Source organism: Mastomys coucha, unplaced genomic scaffold (assembly GCF_008632895.1).
Source record: "Mastomys coucha isolate ucsf_1 unplaced genomic scaffold, UCSF_Mcou_1 pScaffold7, whole genome shotgun sequence".
NCBI classification, from domain to species: Eukaryota; Metazoa; Chordata; class Mammalia; order Rodentia; family Muridae; genus Mastomys; species Mastomys coucha.
In genome coordinates, this window is record NW_022196913.1 from 34,142,238 (window position 1) to 34,163,176 (window position 20,939).

At 46.2% G+C, this 20,939-nt stretch overlaps 1 protein-coding gene across 5 annotated transcripts in view; it reads right to left on the reverse strand.

The window, feature by feature from the left end:
• Positions 1 to 15,737, reverse strand: part of E2f3 (E2F transcription factor 3) — an 80,044-nt gene extending 64,307 nt beyond the window's left edge. For 2 of the 5 annotated variants that reach the window (XM_031358358.1, XM_031358359.1), the window contains exon 1: positions 14,979 to 15,667. In XM_031358358.1, the coding sequence (XP_031214218.1) occupies positions 14,979 to 15,347 (369 nt within the window). In that variant the 5' untranslated portion in view covers positions 15,348 to 15,667. Of the gene's footprint in view, positions 1 to 13,812; positions 14,323 to 14,978 lie in introns of those variants that run through there. The other 3 variants (XM_031358357.1, XM_031358361.1, XM_031358360.1) reach the window with 3 other exon arrangements.
• Positions 15,738 to 20,939: the final 5,202 nt, after the last annotated feature.

Genomic DNA, 20,939 nt, shown 5'->3' on the forward strand with positions numbered 1-20,939 from the left:
TGTAACTGACTCAAGAGTTCATCCGGTTGATAATCCAAACACTATATTCTGACAAGTATTTATCAAACTTCCTGGTATTCAGGCAGTATGGCTCTATTTTTATTTCCTTACTCTTTAAGTCAAGAGAAGGGGCCTCGAGTCCAGCCCCTAGGGCTGCCTTCAGGAAGAGTGGTAGTGCTGAATGGAACTAGACACTCATAGGTGGTAGGTATCTAAGGTACCTTTTCTATATAGAAAGGCAAACTGAAAAGCCAAGGGGAAGCCGATCCTTAGACGCCGCAACAAGACAGGAAGCAGGCAGCAAGAAATGAATACCACCTGCCTTCCTTTCATGGCTCCTATAGTAAAACCAACCACAAACGGCGATCTCTAAACTACTGGTGACGTCGTAAGTTATCTGAGCACAAGGTGGGTAGAAAAAGAGGAAATGGCACCAGCAGAGAGACTGTTGTAGAGAACCGAGACACACCTGGATCATGAAACCCTCATCGCCTTTCCTATGAATGGCCAAGACCTTGTTCAAAAAGAAAGAACCCAGAGTTCCAAACATCCCTCCTGATGTGTAATTCATGCTTGTAAACTGAATGATGATTGCTGAATGGACAGAGTACTTATAATTCATGTTTGAGGCTAGAGTAAGATAGATGCAAGATAAAGTATTTCTGCCAAGCAGATTTCTTAAAATCAAGAACCACCTCTCTCTCACACACACACACACACACACACACACACACACACCAAGGAATATTCCTCTTTTAAAAAGCTTTTATTTTTCCCCCCTTTTGTGGTATTGGGGGTAGGTTTTAGGGCCTTGTACAAGCTGGCAAACACTCCACCATTGAGCTATGTATCTTCAGCCCTCCTATTTATTTACAAAATAAGTCTTAACAAATCAAAACTTTAGATTCTATGCTTCTTGCTCTAATTTATATGACTGTAACGCATATGCAAACTGAATCCCAAAGTTTTCATACAATGAACCATGTTGTTTATTTAATGCCTTGGCTTTTCTAATGAACTTGGACAGGGCAGAAATTACATGGACATTTCTCCTGCGGCTATGCTGTGCCCAGTTCCCAGCTGGACTCTTTCCCATGGTCTACCATTTCATTACTCCTCACAGTATCTTTAAATACTCAAACTAGCAAACATGTAAGGAGAGCCACCATTCCATTTCCAAATAAGCCTTGTGTGCTTGGCTGGCAATTTGATTACACACATAAAGATTTTTAATGGGAGCAGATAAAATAACAGCTAAGAAATTAAAATAAGATTAACAATGGTAAAACAGACATACTGCAAGTGACTGGACAGGACACAGTGGGTACAGGTCTGTGACTACTTCTAAGGAGATGGAGGTAGCACTTCAAGGTCATCCTTAACTACAGCGTTCAAGGATAGCCTAGGCTACATTAAACTTTATCTCCAAATTAAAAAAAGCCCCCCCGCCAAAGATAGTATTTTCGTGTTTACTGATGAAAGCCAATGAAAGACCAAGAATTTCTGTTAGCTGGAACATTAGTCATCCCACTTTAACCGTGGTTGGTCCATACAAGGATGAATCTACAAAGTGCTGCCATCTTGAATTACCATAATATACCCAGTATGTAAACTCGGAGGCTAGAATCACCACACAAGCAGCCCTTATTTGATACCGCAGAACACCGCAGCCCAATCAAAGCCCCTGGGGTCCTCCCCAGACCCTTTTCCCCAAGCACTGGTTCTCATGCTGGTCATCAAATAAGCTACTGGCTCCAACACTAGAGTTTTTAACTCAATAGGCCTTGGGATCCTAGATGGAAAAACATTCAGAACAAATTCCAAAGTGGTAACACTGGTTTACGGCCCCTTCATCAAGAGCCACAATGCACAAAACATCAGAGACAGTAAGAGAAGTGAGTATCTATTCTTCATTAGTTATAAGGCCACATAGGATAAGGAATTCTGTGTGTTCCAAAACCGCTCTTTGTAACATCAGGTGACACACAGGGTCATACTTCTCTACATTCCTGCCAATAAGTTAAGTAACTTGGGTGCACCCAGTGGCTGACACTGCCACCTAGGGAAGGAAAAGTAGAAAGAGTTGCTGCTAGCTGCTCAGTTGCCCTGAAATGGAGGCCGGACTGAGTAATAATGATATAGATGATGAAGACAAGAACTTCAGAGTGTTTAGCCATCGGCAGAGCTGCAGCCAGCACTTACCCTAACTACCTGCTACCCTCCAAGGAAGGAACAAGGAGGAAATAGGCCACAGAAAGAAGACGGTATCCCCAAACTCTCCAATTGTGAAGTGGTAGACAGGGCTTAAAAATAAGTGGAGCAGTTGATCTGAGCAGGACAATGACAATATAAGTTACTTCTTCCATCTGCAGACTTCGCGTCTTTCTGGTTTGAGTTACAGAGAGGCTCCTTGCAGCAAACTAACATTATGCTGGTCATATAAAACAGACAGTGCTTTCAGCCAGCTGCACAAAGCACCATCCACCAAGACTGAGAAGTAGTAAGCTAGAGTGTGGTCTAGAGGGCGGCTGGGCAATTCAAAGGGAAAATTCAGGATGAGCAACGACTTGCTTGCAAATTTAAAATTTGTAAATATTAGATGATTTAAAATATTAAAACCACATGCACACATATGCTTGCATGTTCACACACATGAAGATACGCATGCACGATTTGGGCCAGGAGGTAGTTTAGGTAATAAAGTGCTCATCATATAAGGTTGAGGACTTGAGTTCAAGTCCCAGAACCCATGTTAAGAAAGCTAGGTGTGGTAGTGCATGCCTGTAGGGAGGCAGGCACAGATGGATCTGTGAGGCTTAACAGCCAGCCAAGGTAGCCAATTTAGCAAGTTCCAGGCCAAGGAATGACCCTACCTCAAAATATTAAAAAGAGAAATGACACCTGAGCAACATTAGAGCTTGCATTCCACATGCACACACATCAATACACTTACAAAAATATTATGATATATATATTACACACACACACACACACACACACACACACACGAGATGCACGTATGATCCCTGTAAGTCCCCTTTCTTCAAGGTCTAGTCCAGTGGTTCTCAATCAATGGTGCTTTTGCTCCCAGGAAATTTAGCAATATCTGGAGCCAGTGTTCATTGTGACAGCTGTCAGGATGCTACCAGCGTCCAAGAACATGGAGGCCAGACATACTAGGTATCCTAAATGCATAGGACCATCTTCCTCAACACGATGCTAATGGGCTTGCTCTATTTTAACGTTCCAAGGCTGCTTTCCTGTCCTCCTAAGCCCCCAAGTCTAGATGCCTAAGAAACATCATTGATATTTTTTCACTATCTTGTACATTATCTTCATCATTAGAGAACACAACTCCAGTCTACTGAGGCACTCCTCAAAGGCCACAAAGACAAATTAACCACCTCATGAGCCCCCTAGAGTACCAGGACGGACACACACACACACACACACACACACACACACACACACATGCCCCCCAAAAAGGGAGTGTTCAATGAGGTACTTTTTCACAGCTTGATTTCCTGGAAGGTTAGACCAAAACTGGACTCGTCCTATCCTAGGACGAGAAAAGTACAAATCTTGTTTCCTATAAACACTATCTCATTTAATCCAACTGACCAGCCAATGAGACTGAATCACTATTTTAGGTAAGTGTGTCTCACCGATGTAACTGGTGAAAGGTCACACTCTGGGAACTGGGAAAGGATGTTGCCAAGTCCCACGCTCCTTCCATACCCTACCTCTGTGTCATGGCTCTCCAGGGCTGAAAACTCACTATTCCCAGAATCAGGGTGTCTGAGATGCTAATAAGCAGAGCAGTAACACAAACTGCTGGAAATCTTTGGACAGTATTAGTGTGATTGTTACACACTTTGATACCCAATATAGCAACAAAACCAGTCAATTCAAGGATTGGTGCAAACAGGCTTCAACGTGTTACATATTTTAAAAAATTAATTGTAGATATTTAGAATCTGCTTGGCTCTATCCTCCAAAAACACCCTCATCATCTAAAAATTTCAATTTGATGCAGCATGAGAAAGCAGTTTCAAGATTTTTTTTGTTCCTTTTTAGCAAAATCCAAAGAGCACAGCAAATTAGGAAGAAAGGGGCCATGTTGATCTCAGACAAAATTACATGACTTATCCTTAAAAATGGCCGGGTGGTCCTGTGCTCTGTGACAGCTCTCTGTCAGAGAAGCCTAGCTGTCATGCACAGGCTGGCTTGGTAAAGCATAAATAACATCTGATGGTTTGTCTCTGGGAGCCCTGACAGTATTGATCCCCATACACCAACCACCACCAAATCAGCCTGATGAATCTGACTTGTCTTCATATTGCACAGGGAGAAGCAAAATTGTGAAAGGTTTCTGTGCCTCTACACCTATGTGGTTTTCCCTCCAAAAATTAGGACCACTAGGTTTTGGCCTGTGGTTTCTGAGCAATTCTACTGTAACTTCTATGTCAGAGCCGTGAACATTACCAGGGCTCAGCCCAGATCCTTAGGACTCCCTCCACGCAGGAGATCCACACAATTAGGGCTGTGCTAAGCCTCAACTATTCTTCCAGCCCTCATAGTTACAAATCTTGAGTCAAAGATCTAGTAATCCCTGCCCCCCTTCCATCTTCCTCCCAGTTATGTCAATTCTACATGCCATGACGTCAATTCCATGACGTCAAAGACATGCCCGAGCTCTCTTCCAATTCAAGTCCAGTTCTTGGTCCATTTGGATACCAGAGCAACAGAACAGAAAGCCTACAGTTAGACTAAACAACACAGAGCAGGGCATCCAGTCAGTGTTGTTGCCTGGACACAACAAACTTACCCAGACTTTCCCACCTCCCAAACTTAGGTCCTCAGTCACTTGGCAAACTCATTCTTATACCACCTTTGGGTTTTACATGTGATTTGTGTATTTGTGTGGCTGTATGTGTGTGAACGGGTGCATGCAGAAGCCAAAGGAATGCATTCGGGGTCTTTCTAGACTACTTTCCACCTATTATTTCCCCCCCCCCCCTTTCAGATAGGATCTCACTGTGTAGCTCTTCCTGGCCTGGAATTCAGAGATCAGCTCACCTCTCCCTTCTGAGTGCTGGGATGAAGGCATGTGACACCATAGCCAATTCTACCTTATTTCCTGAGACAGGGTCTCACTGAGCCTGAAGCTTGCCAACAGGGCTAGACTTGCTGGCCAATGAACCCCAGAGATCCACCTCCTGGACTTTCTGCCTCTCTAGAGTTGGGGTTTAGACATGTTCTGCCATGCCTGGCACCCTGGGTTTTGTGTAACTCATCTTTGGATGGTTTGCCTGGCAATGACCTAGAAATTCAGAAACTGGTATTGACAGAGTAGGCACGAAGATCTTCTCTGTAATAAAAGACAGGTTAAGCATCAAATGTCCTCTATGAGATTCTTGCCTGCTGAAGAAACTTTATTAGTGACTGCCTACATATTTCACAAGATCAGATGTCGCACTTCCAACTAAGGTTAGGAATGGATCTGGAAATCTTTACCTGGATCAAATGCTAAGGGCCAATCTTACTACAGGCTGGATATCCTTAATCTGAAAATCTGAAAGACTTTAAGAATCTGAATCATAAAATGGTGTCCTACATAAAATTATTAGAAGCAACGTGTAAAATGACCTTCAATCTGTGTCAACAGCAAAATTAACTGGCATTTAGACCCACTCCTAAGAACACTGCATTATTTATAATACGCAAATAGCACTGTATTGAAAATGAACAAACAAACGGTACCCCACCAAACTTGGTGTTTCCTACAATCTCAGCACTTGCTGGGAGGCAAGTTAGGGTCAGCCTGGACTACACGGTTGGGCCAACGCTGGCCTAAGCAGTAAGTGGCTGACTTAAAGTCCCAAATGGAAACACTTCTTGTCCCAAGCACTTTGAATGAAGGTTATTTAACCAGCACCAGGTAAAAAAGGCTAACTTATTTCATTTTGGACAAGTATTTTGGTTTCCTGCTATGTATCTTGCCCAAAAGACCACCGAAGATAAAGAAGAAATTAGCTGAGACTCTAAGGCCAGTCTCCGTGGGTTTATGGTTGGCTGTCCCACTTATTATCAGGGCCCTAAGCCAGCCCCTTAACCCCTGGCAGCCAGCATCCTCCTGTGTGGAACAAGAATGGTAATAACATCCACTTCATAGGTTGCCATGTAGCTAACGTGCTAAGGCGAGGAAGGCACTTAGTCTAGTGCCCTCGATACCCACGGGCACTCCATAAACACTGGCTATTATTATCCCATAGACCATCGACTTCAGAGTGGCAGCCCTTAAGCCAAATCTGGCCTAGAGACCTATTTCATTTGGCCTTCACACTTTCCTCTTCAATCAAACCAACATTTTAAAACTGGTAGACATTTAAGATTAGATTGGATGTCTGGCAACACACAGGAATACCCTGTCCTCTGGCATCCTCAGCTCAAGACCAGGGACCTAGGCACCCCTTTGATAATAGCCATTTTCTCTACAAGAACAGCTCTGCCCCACTTTCCCCTACTTCCAATTTGTCCCTTACTGTGCCTGTTCATGAGAGCAACAACCCCTTATTCTAGACCAATTTCTTTGAAACAGGGTCTCACTTTAACCCAGACCGGCCTTGAGCTCAGCAATTCTCCTAAGAACTTCTAGACCAATTCTACTAACACACCCAACTGTCTTCTTATCCCCCATACTGACACCAGTCCAACTAGTGGTCCTTCATGATAACTGACTTCCTGATGCCCTATTGTGGGTTTAGGTCTCATATGGAAACTGTATGGCACATTAAAGAAGCCAGCTTCCTCTCTCCACCTGGCCGGCAGTCCAACAAGCAGCACACATTGACCTCCTCTGGGGCATTAAAGAAAAGATACAACTGTGTCTTGCCCTCAGAGCTTGCTAGCCTGGGTAGGGCCCAGGTATCTGTATATTTTTTAGTCTCCCTGAAGATTCTTTTTTTTTTTTTTTTAAAGATATGGTCTCATGTAGCCGGGGTGGCCTTGAACTTAATATACAGTCCAAATTTTTATTTTCCTGCCTCCGCTTCTCAAATGCTGGGATTAAAGGTATGTACCATCATGCCAGAATTCACCTAACAACATTTTAAGATGCACACTGATATGCCCTGAAATGAGCCATTGCAGAAACCATGGCCTCTGGCTCTGAAAGCCAGGTGGAGTATAGTGACCCCCGTTCTCTCATGTCTGCAGTGTACACAGGACTGGAGGAGTCTTGTTTTCTTTCCAACTCTTGTTTAGTATTGCTTGCAGATTGACTTGTATTTAAAGCTTGTCTCCCCAAACATTTTGTGCTCGACAGTGGGCAGACCCCACCACATTCTTCTTTCCTATTCCCAACAGAGATAATGGGCGCCAAGCACATTGAAGGCATCTGACAAAAATGCCTCTTCTCAAATGGTTCATTCTACAATCAGAAAGGCCTTGCAAAGAGCACATGGAGAACCAGCTACACCAATCTCTGGCCAGGATGGTTTGGTAAAAGCCAAAACTCCAAACAATAGGGATATAAGGAAGTCTATGATGCACCAGAAAAAGCCCGAGGTCACTTACAGAAGTGCTCCAAGGCTTGGGGACTCAGGGACTATAACTATACTCTGCATGAACTTTCTTCAGGTGGGCCTGGAAGTGCTGATGAGAAAGAAAGAGGCAGGAAAAACAAGGCAGGAATAGTCAAATTAAGATTTCACAATACCCCAAAGCTAAGGAGCCAGCTGCAAGTCCGAGGAACTTGAAAGAGGCAGATGGAGCAGAGAGAACATGAAGAATGTGAACTGTGGAACAAAGAGGAATGTAGTCACTCATATCTGTGATCTCAGTGCTGGGGAGGACCAAGAGGTAAAACCAGCTGCAGCTAGATTAAGTAAGAACTGGAGGCTAGCTTGGGCTTCATGAGACCACCTCAAAAACAAACTAGAAAGAATGAGGGACAAAGAGGCTCAGTGGGAGCTTAGAGGCCTCTAGTGAGCAAGACACGTTCCTGGCCCTAACATACATACCCAAGGCTCCTCCAAGTTAGATAGGGCTTGGCATCCAATTTCTGAGCCAGTCTCAAACTATGGCTTACTGTACAGACATGAAATTATGTTAACAGTGCAATTTGCATTCCTCGTGCCATTTCACGAACATGTTCCATCAGAAAAATAAAGGTTTTATTCATAGCACTAGTCTGATTGCACCATAACAATAAAAAACTTATTCTTCTGTTTCTTTTCCCGAGTCAATGGGCAGCTTAGAAAGAGGTAACAAAGACCAGGGGTCCAATGACTGCGCCAGGCAACATCCACTCCAGGACACATGCCACCCCCTCCTAGTCACCATCACTCTCAGAGGCGCCAAAGGTTTGAAATGGACACCAAAGCGTAGTTAAAAAACCAAGACACAAAATACAGTGCCAAGAGATGGCCTTGCACCCAGAGGACTCCAGCCTCCATCACTTAACTTTCTACCTAGCTGTCTCTCACTCTGCCTTTTAGGAGAGTGTGGCTTTTATACTCAAGACACCATCCCTCAACAGGGAGGCTGAAATCAGAAGGGCAGATGTGATGGTGTAAGTAAGACTTGAGGTCGCTCCTCTGACTATGTTTTCCCACAGCCCCAGTGCAGGGAGGAGTGAAACACATAGACCCTGTGTTCAGCGCTTCCAACTGTGAGTCCATACAAGGCTCATGTGACTAGAACAGGATGGAGCCATTCGCAGCAATCACTCAAGAGCACGGGAGAAGAGCCGCAAGGTTCTCCAGGGCAGACTGGCAAGAGCTGGAAGGGAAGGCCAAGGGCATTCACCTCCTCTAGCCATCAAATGTGCTTCCAGAGGAACTCAGCCTTACTGATAACGGGGCTCTCATCAATTGCTACTCATGGCTCGCAGGAAGTCAGCCCTTACACACACAGGGGACCTTTCTGGCTGGTGGATTACAGATAAACAGATACCCCTGTCCCAGGGCAGGCTATGAGCTGCAACCATGTTGGATTATGTTTCACGTTCCGGCTTCAGAGCTTGAAGCAATTCTATTTTTAAGCTTTCTCAGTTCCACAAGTAAAATAAGGTCATTTTAAGGAAACGAGCTTTGACTTTAGACAACTTCCTCTGAAAGAGTTAACTGATCAGCAGCTTTGACACATCAGAAATCTTCCTGGGTTAACCACAGAGGAAGAGCCTCTCGGACAATGGTGTAACACAAAGGCCCAGGGAACCCTGCAAACCGAGACTGTCACTCAGGGTGTAGATGGTTCAGGACAACAGTTCCCCCCTCTCAAGAAAGTTACAAAAGTCCTTTTAGGCTGTTGTTGGTTAAGTAAAATTGTCTCTGTCAGGGTACCAGAAATGTCACAGCCAAAGAATAGTAGTTGAAATTTCAAATATCAGATCAAGCTTTGAACAACACTGCTGCAACTATTTAGGGAACCTGTCATTCCTTTCCATTTAAAAGTCCTTTCCACTGAGTGTCTAAAGTAGCCTTGATTTCTCAGTGTCTCTGGGGCAGTGTAACGGCCTCTGATGGAAACTGAAAGCGTGGTCTGCACACCTAAGCCTGCCATGTAGGGTATATAAGACAGTTAACCCTCTCCTCACAAAAAGAGGTTCTAAGAGGGCAAGAGTCTCCAATTTCAGTTTTGGTTCGGCCCCCAGTTGACTTGTGAGCTTGGTTGAGTAATTTAACTGCACTGGGCCTGTAACTGTCTTCTTACCTGCAAAAGAAGCGGATTGGATAGGAAAAACTTTCCTAAACTCCCAAGACCATCATATTAACCTAGTATTGAATATGCAAACCTGAAATACTGTCCGTCAGGTTAGAAAAATGTAGCCATTCCTTTACATTACAAATGGCCGCAAACAATTGAGCCATTAATTCTCTCTTCTGCGTTCTATCTGCTATCTTCTCGCTGGCTTCAACCTCAGGCTGACACAGCTCCTGCTTTACAGGACAAAACACCAACCGCAGCCTGGTACTCAGGGTCACCAGTGAAGTCAAGTTCACAGGGGCCTTTGGATTCCATACTGGCTTTACCAACAGCTTCAAAGTGGCAGATAACTGTGGCCACAAGACTGACTCGCATCCCACTAAGGCGAGCACGGCAGAGAAACATATTCTTACAACTTAAATGCTTAAAGGCAATATTTAAAGCAAAAGTATGAGAGGAAAATAAATCAAATGCACCCTCCACGGGAAAGCCAGATAAATAATCCCGCTGTATTAAAACTCCACCCCCACCTTGCTGGTCTCATTGCATTGTTGCTTTCTAGTACCTTGTGTAGTACCAGAGCCTCTTCTCTGTTTAAGATCATTTTCCCAGTCATTCTTGGAAGGCTGACAGGATGGGGAGGTGAAAGGCCCTACATCTGTGGTTTCCCATACATAATACTTTCCCCTTTATCTGGTCTCCTTAGTCCCATGAAATATTATTGGATGAGAACTCCTTAGCAACTGTAAACACAATCCCTGAAACACTACTTAAAGCTGCTCACAACCATGAACATGTGCATCAAACCACATATTTTGTACCTCAAAGAACTCAAGAGATGTTCCCCTAAGCATGGTGGCTGAGGGTGGGAAGAACTGGAATCTTTCCTCCTTCCACTATTTCAGGTAATTTCATGGACTTAGAGAAACTCAGTAAACCAAGCAAACGATTTTCACCCACCCTGATTAAAATATTATTAAAAAGTGGATGAGTAAAAAGAATTGGGAATTGGTTAGCTTGGGACAATGCTTACAGCCAGTCATATATAGACTATTTATAAGTCAGGGTAAGTTGGGGGAAAAAAGCCAATTGGAAAGGCATTAAGTGTGTGTGTGTGTGTGTGTGTGTGTGTGTGTGTGTGTGTGTGTGTGTGTAGTCTCACTGGAGATGACAGCATCAGAGAAGTTAAGGGGAAACTACTGCTTCTTTCTAAGACAACTCCCTCCCTCCCTCCCTCCTTCCCTCCCTCCCTCTCCCTCCTTTCACTTCCCAGGTGTTGATATTTATTTCTAATCCCAGAGTATATTCTTTTTCCAAGTTAACTTTACACAGCACACTGTTAAACTCAGCCTCTCCTTCCAAGTATTATACAAGGTGGTGATATTTAGAAAACTACACACATACACACAAAAGTCTTTTCCTTGTTCTCAGGTTTGGGTGCTTTGTTCCCAAGGATGATTAGGGTGGCCCCCTCAGTACTGATTACAGGGGAACCATTGGTACTGCCCACGTCTGAGCATTGCATTATATTAAAAAGTTCCACTTTGGGGTATGTAGTGTCTAAAAACTCTCTCCCAGCTTCAACCTGGCATCAACCGTATGTCTCAGTGGAAGTGAGCTTCCTGAATACAGAACCACAGGAACCCACATTTTTCTTCTTTCAAAGTTGTTATGGGAAAGAGTCCCTGCTGAAACAGCATCCCTGGTCCTCCAATGTCAGAGGAGATTCCCAGGCACCGATGGGTCTCTCAAGAAGTATAATCAGCAGGTTGCTATGACTGGATTAAATTAAATCTGACATGATAGGCTGGCACTTGCCCTGATAGAGTCTCAATGTTCTGGAAGAATGAAATTACATATGACTTTAGAAGACTTATGAACATTCTGCTCACACAGGTAAACAAAGGAACAGCACATAAGTAGTCTCTGAGTTACAGAAATACTTGATATATAAATATGATTTCTATGGGGCAGCTACTATTTGCCAGGCCTTAAGCTAAATATTGTACATTCATTACCATGACTTTAAAACAAAAAGTCTCAGTATTATTGTCCTACCTTATAGAATGAACCATTTGGGCAGGTAAAGTTATTTGTCTAATAGCAGACAACTTGTAAACAAAGATAGGAGGCTATACAGTTAGCAAGAAGCAAGTCACTCGCTCTGTCAAGTTCTCAGATGTTCTGGAGACAGAACTTGAAAAGTAGACCCAGATGCGTCTAGAACTGTGGTCACCTGAAGAATTCCCCACCTCTTCTTGAACATAGAATGTTTAGTCTTATCTTAGTCCATTCCATATGCCTTCTCAACTTTCATGGTTAGGGAAAAATATCAACAGAATTCTAAAACACATTGCAACGCATGTCTTTAATCTCAGAACTTGGGCATTTGAGGCAAGAAGACCAGGAGTTCAAGGCTATAAAAGACCCTGCCTCAAAAACAAAATCAAATACGTTCCAAGACTTAACTGGAAGCCTTCGGAAACACAAGAAAAAAAAATAAACAAATCAAGCATTGCCTTCAATACTTAGGACTTTGTATGCACTTGGGAGATAAACTTCGTACTCCTCCCAGTAGATACAGCTCTGGAAGCGTAGATTAACCAGTGATTCAGCATACGTTACAATCTTACACAAAACTACTTCTGAATATGCGTAAGAGGCATTTATATTCCTATAATGAAACATTATTTTTAAATATACAAACTCAAAACAATCTATATTTCTGGAAGAATAACTTTATGACTAGAAGGACAATAAAAGTTTAGAAATAACTTGGAAGACAGTGAGGGCAGTATTTTTTATACTTTAAATACTTAACTACAGTGAACTACATACAAATTTGGTTAGACAGTTTTGGTGAGCTGGTCCAATGAATAATCTAAGATATTTCTTAAAGAGCAATTTAGTAGTCTCACAATTTCCTATTATCAAAAATAACTTTCCCTGCAAATCTGAGTCTAATCCAAGAAGTATGTCAATGGCCAGTTGTTTCAGCTTCTTTATGATATAGGAACCGAGTGTGTAGGGGGAAATGGGCTTATTGTATGGTCAAGCATGTTTAATCAAGCCCGTAAAAGTATTTACTGCTAATGAAAGCATGAAATATCCTGAGCCTGAGAATCTAGCACACTGGATACTGTATACAGTGTAAGCAGGTACTGTACTCGGCTTCCCCCCTGCTGGCAGACCCTAGTCACTAAAAGGATGAGCCTCTTCAACTGGGACTGTATCTATCACACATCCCTAGTAAGTAGCTCTAGGCTGGAAAGCACTCAAGATCCAACCCAGGGGAAAATTATTAACAGAAGAGAAATTTTTAAAAATTAATTCTTTCTCTACCCACCCACCCCACATTTCCCAAAGTCCTATATATTGTGTACAGACTTTCTTAAGAGACCCCAGCAAAATACTGATTGTGCAAAAACAAAAACATCTAGACCTAAGACTAGGTGAGGTCTTCGACTGGTATTATCATGCAACTATAGGTATCTGAGTCCGGGTGGGTTCTAGCCTGGTCTGGGCCAAGCCTGAACACGAGGGTGAAGACAGAAGGCATGGAGGAAGGAATGCAGGAGAGAAAGGGAGAGGGGGAGACCTCGGGGCCACACTTCTTTCTAGTGGCAACAAAAAGGGAAGCCGCATACTGACCTAAATCATCTCTCAAAGGCGCTTTATAAATTACAGGGACAAAGGGAGGGGGTGGCGGATGGCCTGGGAACCCCACAGACACCCTACCCTCTGACCCGCCCCCTCCCCCTCCAGCACAAGGGAAGCAAGACAGAAAGCAGCTCAACTCGGCCACGGGCGTGAAGCCCACATCTGGGTTTCCATTGCCCATCCATCCACCCCCCAAAAGAAACACACGTAAACACTATACCCACCCCGGGGGCGGCCACTCCCGCCCCGGGGCTCCTAGAAGCGGAGGCCGGGGATTTACTTAGTTAGATTTTTCTTGCTTACTCATTTCCCTCAAGCACCCAACCCCCCGTTCCCACTCCAAAACCCCGCTCGGTCGCCTACCCTCCGGCTCGGGGCCCCCCGGGGATCCCGGGTCCCCGCGGCGGTGGCTCGGGCCCCCGCGCGGTCCGGGTCACTAACCTGCTGCTGTAAGGGCATTTCCGAAAGCAGCCTGGCTCCGGGGGAGGTGGGGGGCCGGCTGGAGAGGGGGCCCGAGGCCGAGTGGAGCAGCGGCGCCGGGCGAGGGCGGGCGCCGTGGGGGGGGTGGGGACGGGAGAGGGAGGGTGGCGGTGCCGGGTGCGAGGGCGCCGGGACCGTCCCAGGCCTGGGAGCCGGCGAGCAGGAGGAAGTGGGTGCCCCCTCTCCCCCTCCAGCGCCCCCTCCCGCCGCCGCCTCCTCCCCAGTCACAGGCGCGTCCTCCGCGCACGTGTGCGAAACGTCACCGGCGGGTCCCGGAGAGAAGGGACAGATCCTGGCGGCGGGACGGGAACCCGGCTGCCCCCGCCCTCCGTCGCCGGGGGGCGGGGAGGGGGACAGGGCGGGGAAGGAAGGGGCAAGGGGAGAGGCGGGTCAAGGGCAGGCCCGGGGCCCGGTGAGCAAGGCCCCAGCGCTCCGGCCACGCGGGCGCCGCCGCTGCCACCGCGGAGATGCGCCCAGGCCGGAGCACCCGCCCGCCGGCCCCTTGTCGCAGACAGCGCGAGCCCTGGCCCACCGGGGCTCTCAGCTCCACCTCCCCCACCGCTATACCCGTCCACCTCCCAGATCCCCTTTGTTGCCTGGAGCTAGGTCCCCAAAGGTGCCAGGCACAGACGCCCCTACGCTCGGAGCACGCCTGCGGGACCCCCCGGCCGCCCAGGGGCAGCAGAGGCAGGAGGGGAGGCTTGCAAGCCTCGGGTCCCCCGGTTTACATCCTCTGGGGTCCCCCACTCTCAAGTGCACTACTCCCTCCCCCACCCCCTTCTCCATCCGGGGCGTGACCCCTTCCTACGCCCGAGAAAGAGGAAGCTTCGAGTTGCAAGGGAGGGGAGAGTGGGGGTAGGGAAAAGTGCAGGAAAAGAAGGGGGGGGGCAAAAAGTTTTGGAGTGTTGGATGTGGCTCGCAAAGAGGGACTCCCCACTGCCCCGCGTGCCTGCCCAGGCCCCCACGTCCTCCCAACGTCCGCAGGAAAGCACCCCAAGTCTAACAATAAGCACACGCTGGAGGAGGGACAGCAACGAGGCCCACGATGCTCAGCCTCGCGCTCCCGCCGCCACCGCTCCCGGGAGCCCGCCTCCCACCTGGGCTAGGGACGCTGAGGAGGGTATTACCGGTGGGCCACCGCCGCCGCCGCGTCCTGGTGCTGGTGGCTGCTGCAGCAGCCCGGCTCTGCTGGAGGGTCCTTGTGGCGTGGTGTAGAGGCTGCTGGCGACCGGCTCCGTGCCGGGGACACTGGGGAGAAGGGGGCCGGCGGCCAGGGCGCCGCTTTGGAGGGAGGTGGCACAGGACGTGGTGGAAGGGTTCGTAGTGAGGATCTGGATGTACGTGCCCGGGGCGGCGGCGGCGGCGAAGCCGGGGCTGGCTAGCAGTGCCCTTTTGTCCATGGAGGCTGCAGCGGCGGCGGCGACGACAGCCGCCCCCTCCCCACCCCCGGCGGTCACCAGGTACTGCTCCAGGGCGGGCTGGATCCCCTTTCTCATCTCTCGCTCCTGCTCTTTTTTAGTGTTACGATAATATTAACGTATTGCTTTCAATTTCTTTATTATTTGCAGCCGGAGTTTCCAAGTCTCTCCTTCTCGCCTCCCCTCCCGGCGCTTGCGAACCCTCTCTCTCTCTTTTCTTTTTATTTTTCCGCACCGCCCAGGCCCCAGGGGCCAAAAATAATCGGGGGTCTGGAGAGAGGAGGGTCCCGGCCGCACGGATATCAGGCCCCGAGGAGGGATGGAGGCGTCGGGGGCAGCCGATGCAACGGATTGCGAGGCGGTGGCGGCAGCCCGGGTGCTGCGGCCGGCAGCTGAAAAATGGCTCCAGGAAGCTGCTGCTGACAATGAATGAAGGGATACGGTTTACGCGCCAAGGTCCTCCCGCGAAACTCAGATTTCCCGCCGGCTTTTCAAACCATATTTGCATATCTCCGCCCCTCAACCCGCCGAGGACTGTTCCCACCGTCCATTGGATCCCCGTCGCCTTACTTCGGTACCAATCCTGGAGCCAGGTCGCCACTGGCTGTTTTCCATTGGTTGCCATACACCATGGTTACCGGGATGACCCGGGCTCTATTTGCATAGAGCAACCTGATTGGCTAGAATCAGAGCAGGCTTCTTGGGAGGTGGGGCAAAGTCCTACTCTCCCACGGAAAGCCACGCCCATTCCAGGCCCCTCCCTCGCTCCTACCCGCGGGGCTGGCTCTGATGACCTGGGCAGGGACTCTGCCTCGCACACTCAGTGTGGATCTAGTCTTGAGCACAAGTTTCGGTTTTGGAAATTGTCAAGGTGTCAAACACCCTCAGGGACTCTGTTTCCAGTAACCAGTCAGTGTAGTAAATGAAAAACTGGTAGAAATTCTCCCAAATATGTGTCAAAGGCAAGTTGGACCTAGCCTGGCAGGTGGAAAACTGAGCCCTTTAAATCCTGGGTTTCTTCCTTCCTGAAATCCAACCAATGACGTGAGAGCGGATCCGGAGGCCGAGGCTGATAGACAGAAGCATGTGGGCAGACAGAACCGTGGGGGTAGAAGGTTCAGCTGACGCGACTGCAAGCACACTTTAGTTCATATTCCAGATCATTCCTGGCAGCTTCATGATTAGCCCGAAATTCGGTTTAAGTAAAAATTAACTCTTTGTTCAGTGAACTCTTACTACAAGTATAGGTTTGAGTCTAACAAACACCCTCTCTGGCCCAGAAACACTCATGGGAGTTAATCAGGGCTAACCAAGAACTGATCCGCGGGTTTTTAATCTGCCATGAAGTAATCCAAAGTAGTACAGGCTTTTATGGTGACGTGGGACTCCCAGTGAAAGCTGCCTGCACTCAGCTCTTTACCTCTTCAGACTCCAGGAAATTCTTGAGCAAACAGCAAACACTACAACCCAAACCTAACCCAATATATTTTAAAAGAGAAGAAAAATGTATGCATATATACGCATATATGTAAATTAGAAAGTGTCAAGGAAAATGAAATCGTTGGCGAACTGGAACTGGCTTCTGTATTAAAGCAAATACTCATGGATTTTTAAAATGAGGATTGTGAGGCCGGAGAAATGGATCCGTTAGTAAAATGCTTCCTTGTGTAAGCGAGAGGACCTAAACTTGATCCCCAACACTCACATGCCTTTAATCCCAGCACTTGGAGGCAGAGGCAGGCAGATTTCTGAGGTCGAGGCCAGCCTGGTCTACAGAGTGAGTTCCAGGGCAGCTAGGGCTATACAGAGAAACCCTGTCTTGAAACCCCCCTGTCCCCCCCAAAAAGCTAGGCATGACGGCATGTATCACTAATCCCAGAACTGGAGATGGAGATCTGAAAAATCAGCCAGCGCTGGTCAGTCAGCCAAGCCAGTTGGCAAATTCCAGACTCACTGAGCTACCCTATTCTGAAAGCTAAGGTAGAGAGCTATTGAAGAAGACATCTGAGGTTGGCCTCTGACCTCCATATGCACGTGCATACACAAGCATGTGCACTCACACGTACACACACGCCTGGTCACCCACAATGAAAAATATTTAAGACTGAGGAGGAAGGTGAAGGAAGATGTAGATGGAGAGAGCAGCTTTTCACTTAGTAGCTGAGAACTGTGGAAAATAGCTGTTGAGATACATCATTCTACCTCAGGCACATTATAAGTTTTTAAATGTAGAGTATTTGGTAGGGTGCTCAGTAGATGACAAGGCTTGCATTACACTGAGTCCTTTCACCTAAGTATTGTTTATTATCATTATTATTATTATTATTATCATTTTTATTAATTTACCCAAGCTCACATTCAAACCCTATAGGAAGCCTAACAATTTGGGTCAGTTCATGTTAGGACCGTCTAATATTTCATTTCACCCTATTACCTTCTCAGGAATTAAAAGTACTGTTAAGCTTTATACCAGGCTTGAAAATACTTTGGTTTTACATTCAAGCATGTTGAAGAGCCATAGAATTTGTACATTTGAAGATTTGTGGCCAACGATAGAACTGGCTGTGCTTGTAGAGTCGATAGGGTGGAATTCAGAAGGCATACATATCTGGTTGAATGAGAGCGAGGATAGCAACTTCTTTAATCTTATTTCGTAACTGTCGCTTTGCATTATGGATCACTATGGAGAAAGCTAATACTGTAAGCTAGGCTATTGCCAGCTGCATGATAGTACTGTAGGGAGGTTATGGGGGAGGGGTGTTGCAACATGGCATTAGAGAGCTGCATCTGACATTGGACACATAACAAACCTGGACACATTTGCAAACCTGTAGGTGACCCACAGTAAGGTAAGTAGGACATAACCCTGGGAGCAGAGGAAACAGTCTAGTTGGCAAGTTAACAGGACCTGCGTTCAGACCCTAGAATCCATGAGTCCTTGGTGGAGAGTTAGCCCATTTTAGTAGATTTGCACTTAGGAGTCAGTATAATCTGGGTTTGCATTCTGGCTCTGCCCCCCCTTCTTGTTTAAAAAGAAAATAAAGGTCATCTGGTCAAAGTACACTTGTTGCCAAGAGCTACAACTTAAGAGTTTGATCCCCAGAACCCATGTGGGGCAGAAAAAGGTTGACTCCCCAAAGTTGTCCTTTGGTCTTCACCCTATACACAGCATGTTTATTTTTTTATTATTGTGTTGGGGGAGGTGAGTGGTGTATGTGGGCGTTGGCAGGATGTGTGCATGCCACAAGGATGTAGAGTCCAGAGGACACGTGTATGGACTTGGTTCTCTCCTTCCAACTTGATTGGGACTGAATTCAGCTCACCAGGCTTTTATGCCAAGCGCTGTTTCCTGGTGTACCATCTCAGCTGTCCTACCTTTCATCCTGGCTCGTCTGTTTTCTCATATGTTAAATGGAAACTCATATTCCGGAACTCATGCAGCAAGGTGGGTGTTGCTGAAAAGAGGCCGTACCTCCTGTGCAGTGTTCTCGGAGTCAGTGGTAGCTACTAATTCATACGAGCATGCTTTATAATTCCTTGTAGGCCAGCCTGACTCCGAGCCTCTAACCTTCTAAGAGCCTTCAGTGTCCTCCTGCTGGTGCAGCTTGGTGATTTTCTCCAACTGAAAGTACCATCATGTCCTGGAGTATAGGGAGTATAGGATCCTGACCCAGAAATTGAGGATAATGCATAAAATCACCTCTGCTGCTCATTGCACTCCAGTCTGCTCATTGGTTAGTGGCCCACTTCTGAACCCTTGTCACCTCCTCTTGAACATGCTTTTCCATAATGCTAGAGCCAGACTGCTTTGCCACCAACCGTTCCCGCTTGTTTACTTTGACAACTAGCTAGTTGTCTTAGAATTGGCCTATGTGACTGATTGAGTGGGACCCTCCAAAGATAGGCCTACCTTATACTCATTGGGACCTATGATTGTGACGCTATCTAGGGAAAGAGAGTCTTTGCAGATGTTATTAGGGTGATGGTTGCCACCTCCTAACTATATAGCTTTCATCTTTTCTTTTGTCTTGAAAAGATTATGGCCAAAGAAATGTTTCAGCGGGTCCAAGGCTTGCTACTAAGCCCCTATGATCTAAGTTTCATTCCTAGAACCAACACAGGAGAAAGAGATCTCGATATGTGATCATTCTGGGTTACCCTGGGGTGTCCCTAAGTCCAGCAGCAAGTATCCTTGGAAGGCACATCTAGACATGAGGACAAAGCTCTGTGACAATGAAGACAAGTTGCAGCAAGGAGTCCCAGTCAAGGCAACTGACAGCCACTAGAAGCTGAAGAGGCAAGGGGGAATCTCTCAACCTAGAGGGAGCAGGGCCCTGTCAACAACATGAGTTGGGAATTTTGTTGTCTAGCCCTGTGCTAGAATTCACTTCAGTTGAGCTGTCCATTTTGTGGTGATTTATATGACACCTTGGGAAACAAATACAGCCTGTTATCCTATCTACCTATCCTTTCAAACCTCTAAGCTCCTACTCACCTTATAGATCTCCTGCCAGCACATCATTCCTTATTGAACACCAGAGATCCTAACTGTGGTCTGGGCTATAGACTCTGGTGAGGGATTTGCTTAATGAAGGAGAGTTAGAACATACAGGGGTGCGAGTTCAGGAACCTGGAGAGTCAGAAGGGGATATTGGATCCTTTGGAGCTGCAGTTACAGGCAGTTGTGAGCCATGTGACATGGGTTCTGGGGATCTTACTCCAGGTCTCTGCAAGAGCAGCAAACATTTGTAACCACTGAGCCATCTCTTAAGCCCATCCCATGACTTATTCTTGCTCCTACACCTAAATGCTTTTAATTTCCCTCGAGCTTCTCTTGCCTGCCAGTTAATGGGAGCTCTGGATTCCCCTTCCTGTACACACTTACATTTACACACACATATATCTGCTTATATATATTAATGTATAGGTTTTTATATAGGTATGTGTATGCATGTGTATGTATATACATACATATGTCTGTATATGTATGCATATGTATATATCTGAGTACAATATAAACATTCTATCTGTAGCCATATAAAATTGACACGTCTAAAAATTGCCATTTTCAATTTAGAATAAAGTTGTGTCAGCACCTGTAAGTCATCCCCCCAAAAAACATTTTGAATTCAATAGTTGTATGAAACTTCAATATGGAATCCTCAGATGGAAAATAATCCTAAGTTTTAGGTGACCAAGGAAAGCGCTCTCTACCACAGCAGAAGTTTAGACTGTGCCTTACACAATTTAATTGACGCATCAGATTTAGAGTATACAGCATAAAATTTTAGCATCTGAAAAAGATCAATTTCATAGTTTTGGAGTTTTACTTGAAAGTTCAATTAGTTGTCCACAAAAAAGTAACATTCTGTTTCAGCTTTCCGGTTTGGAAGAAAGAGAGGAGTATATGTCCTTAAGGCATTACCATGTCAAATACTGATAACAAAATGTCTTAGTGCATAGCCTAGAAAACTGACCATTATATCAATATAAATAGGTGCACATTCACCAGCATAAGGTTCTTTGCCCTCAGCTCTTTGGGCAAGGCTTTAAATATATCCAGGATGTGCTTCTGGCATAGAGCACTGCCCTCACTTGCATCTTATGAGTCTAGCTCTCTGGTTGGGATCCAGAAATCTGCATTTGTAAGCAGGATCATTTTGATGCATA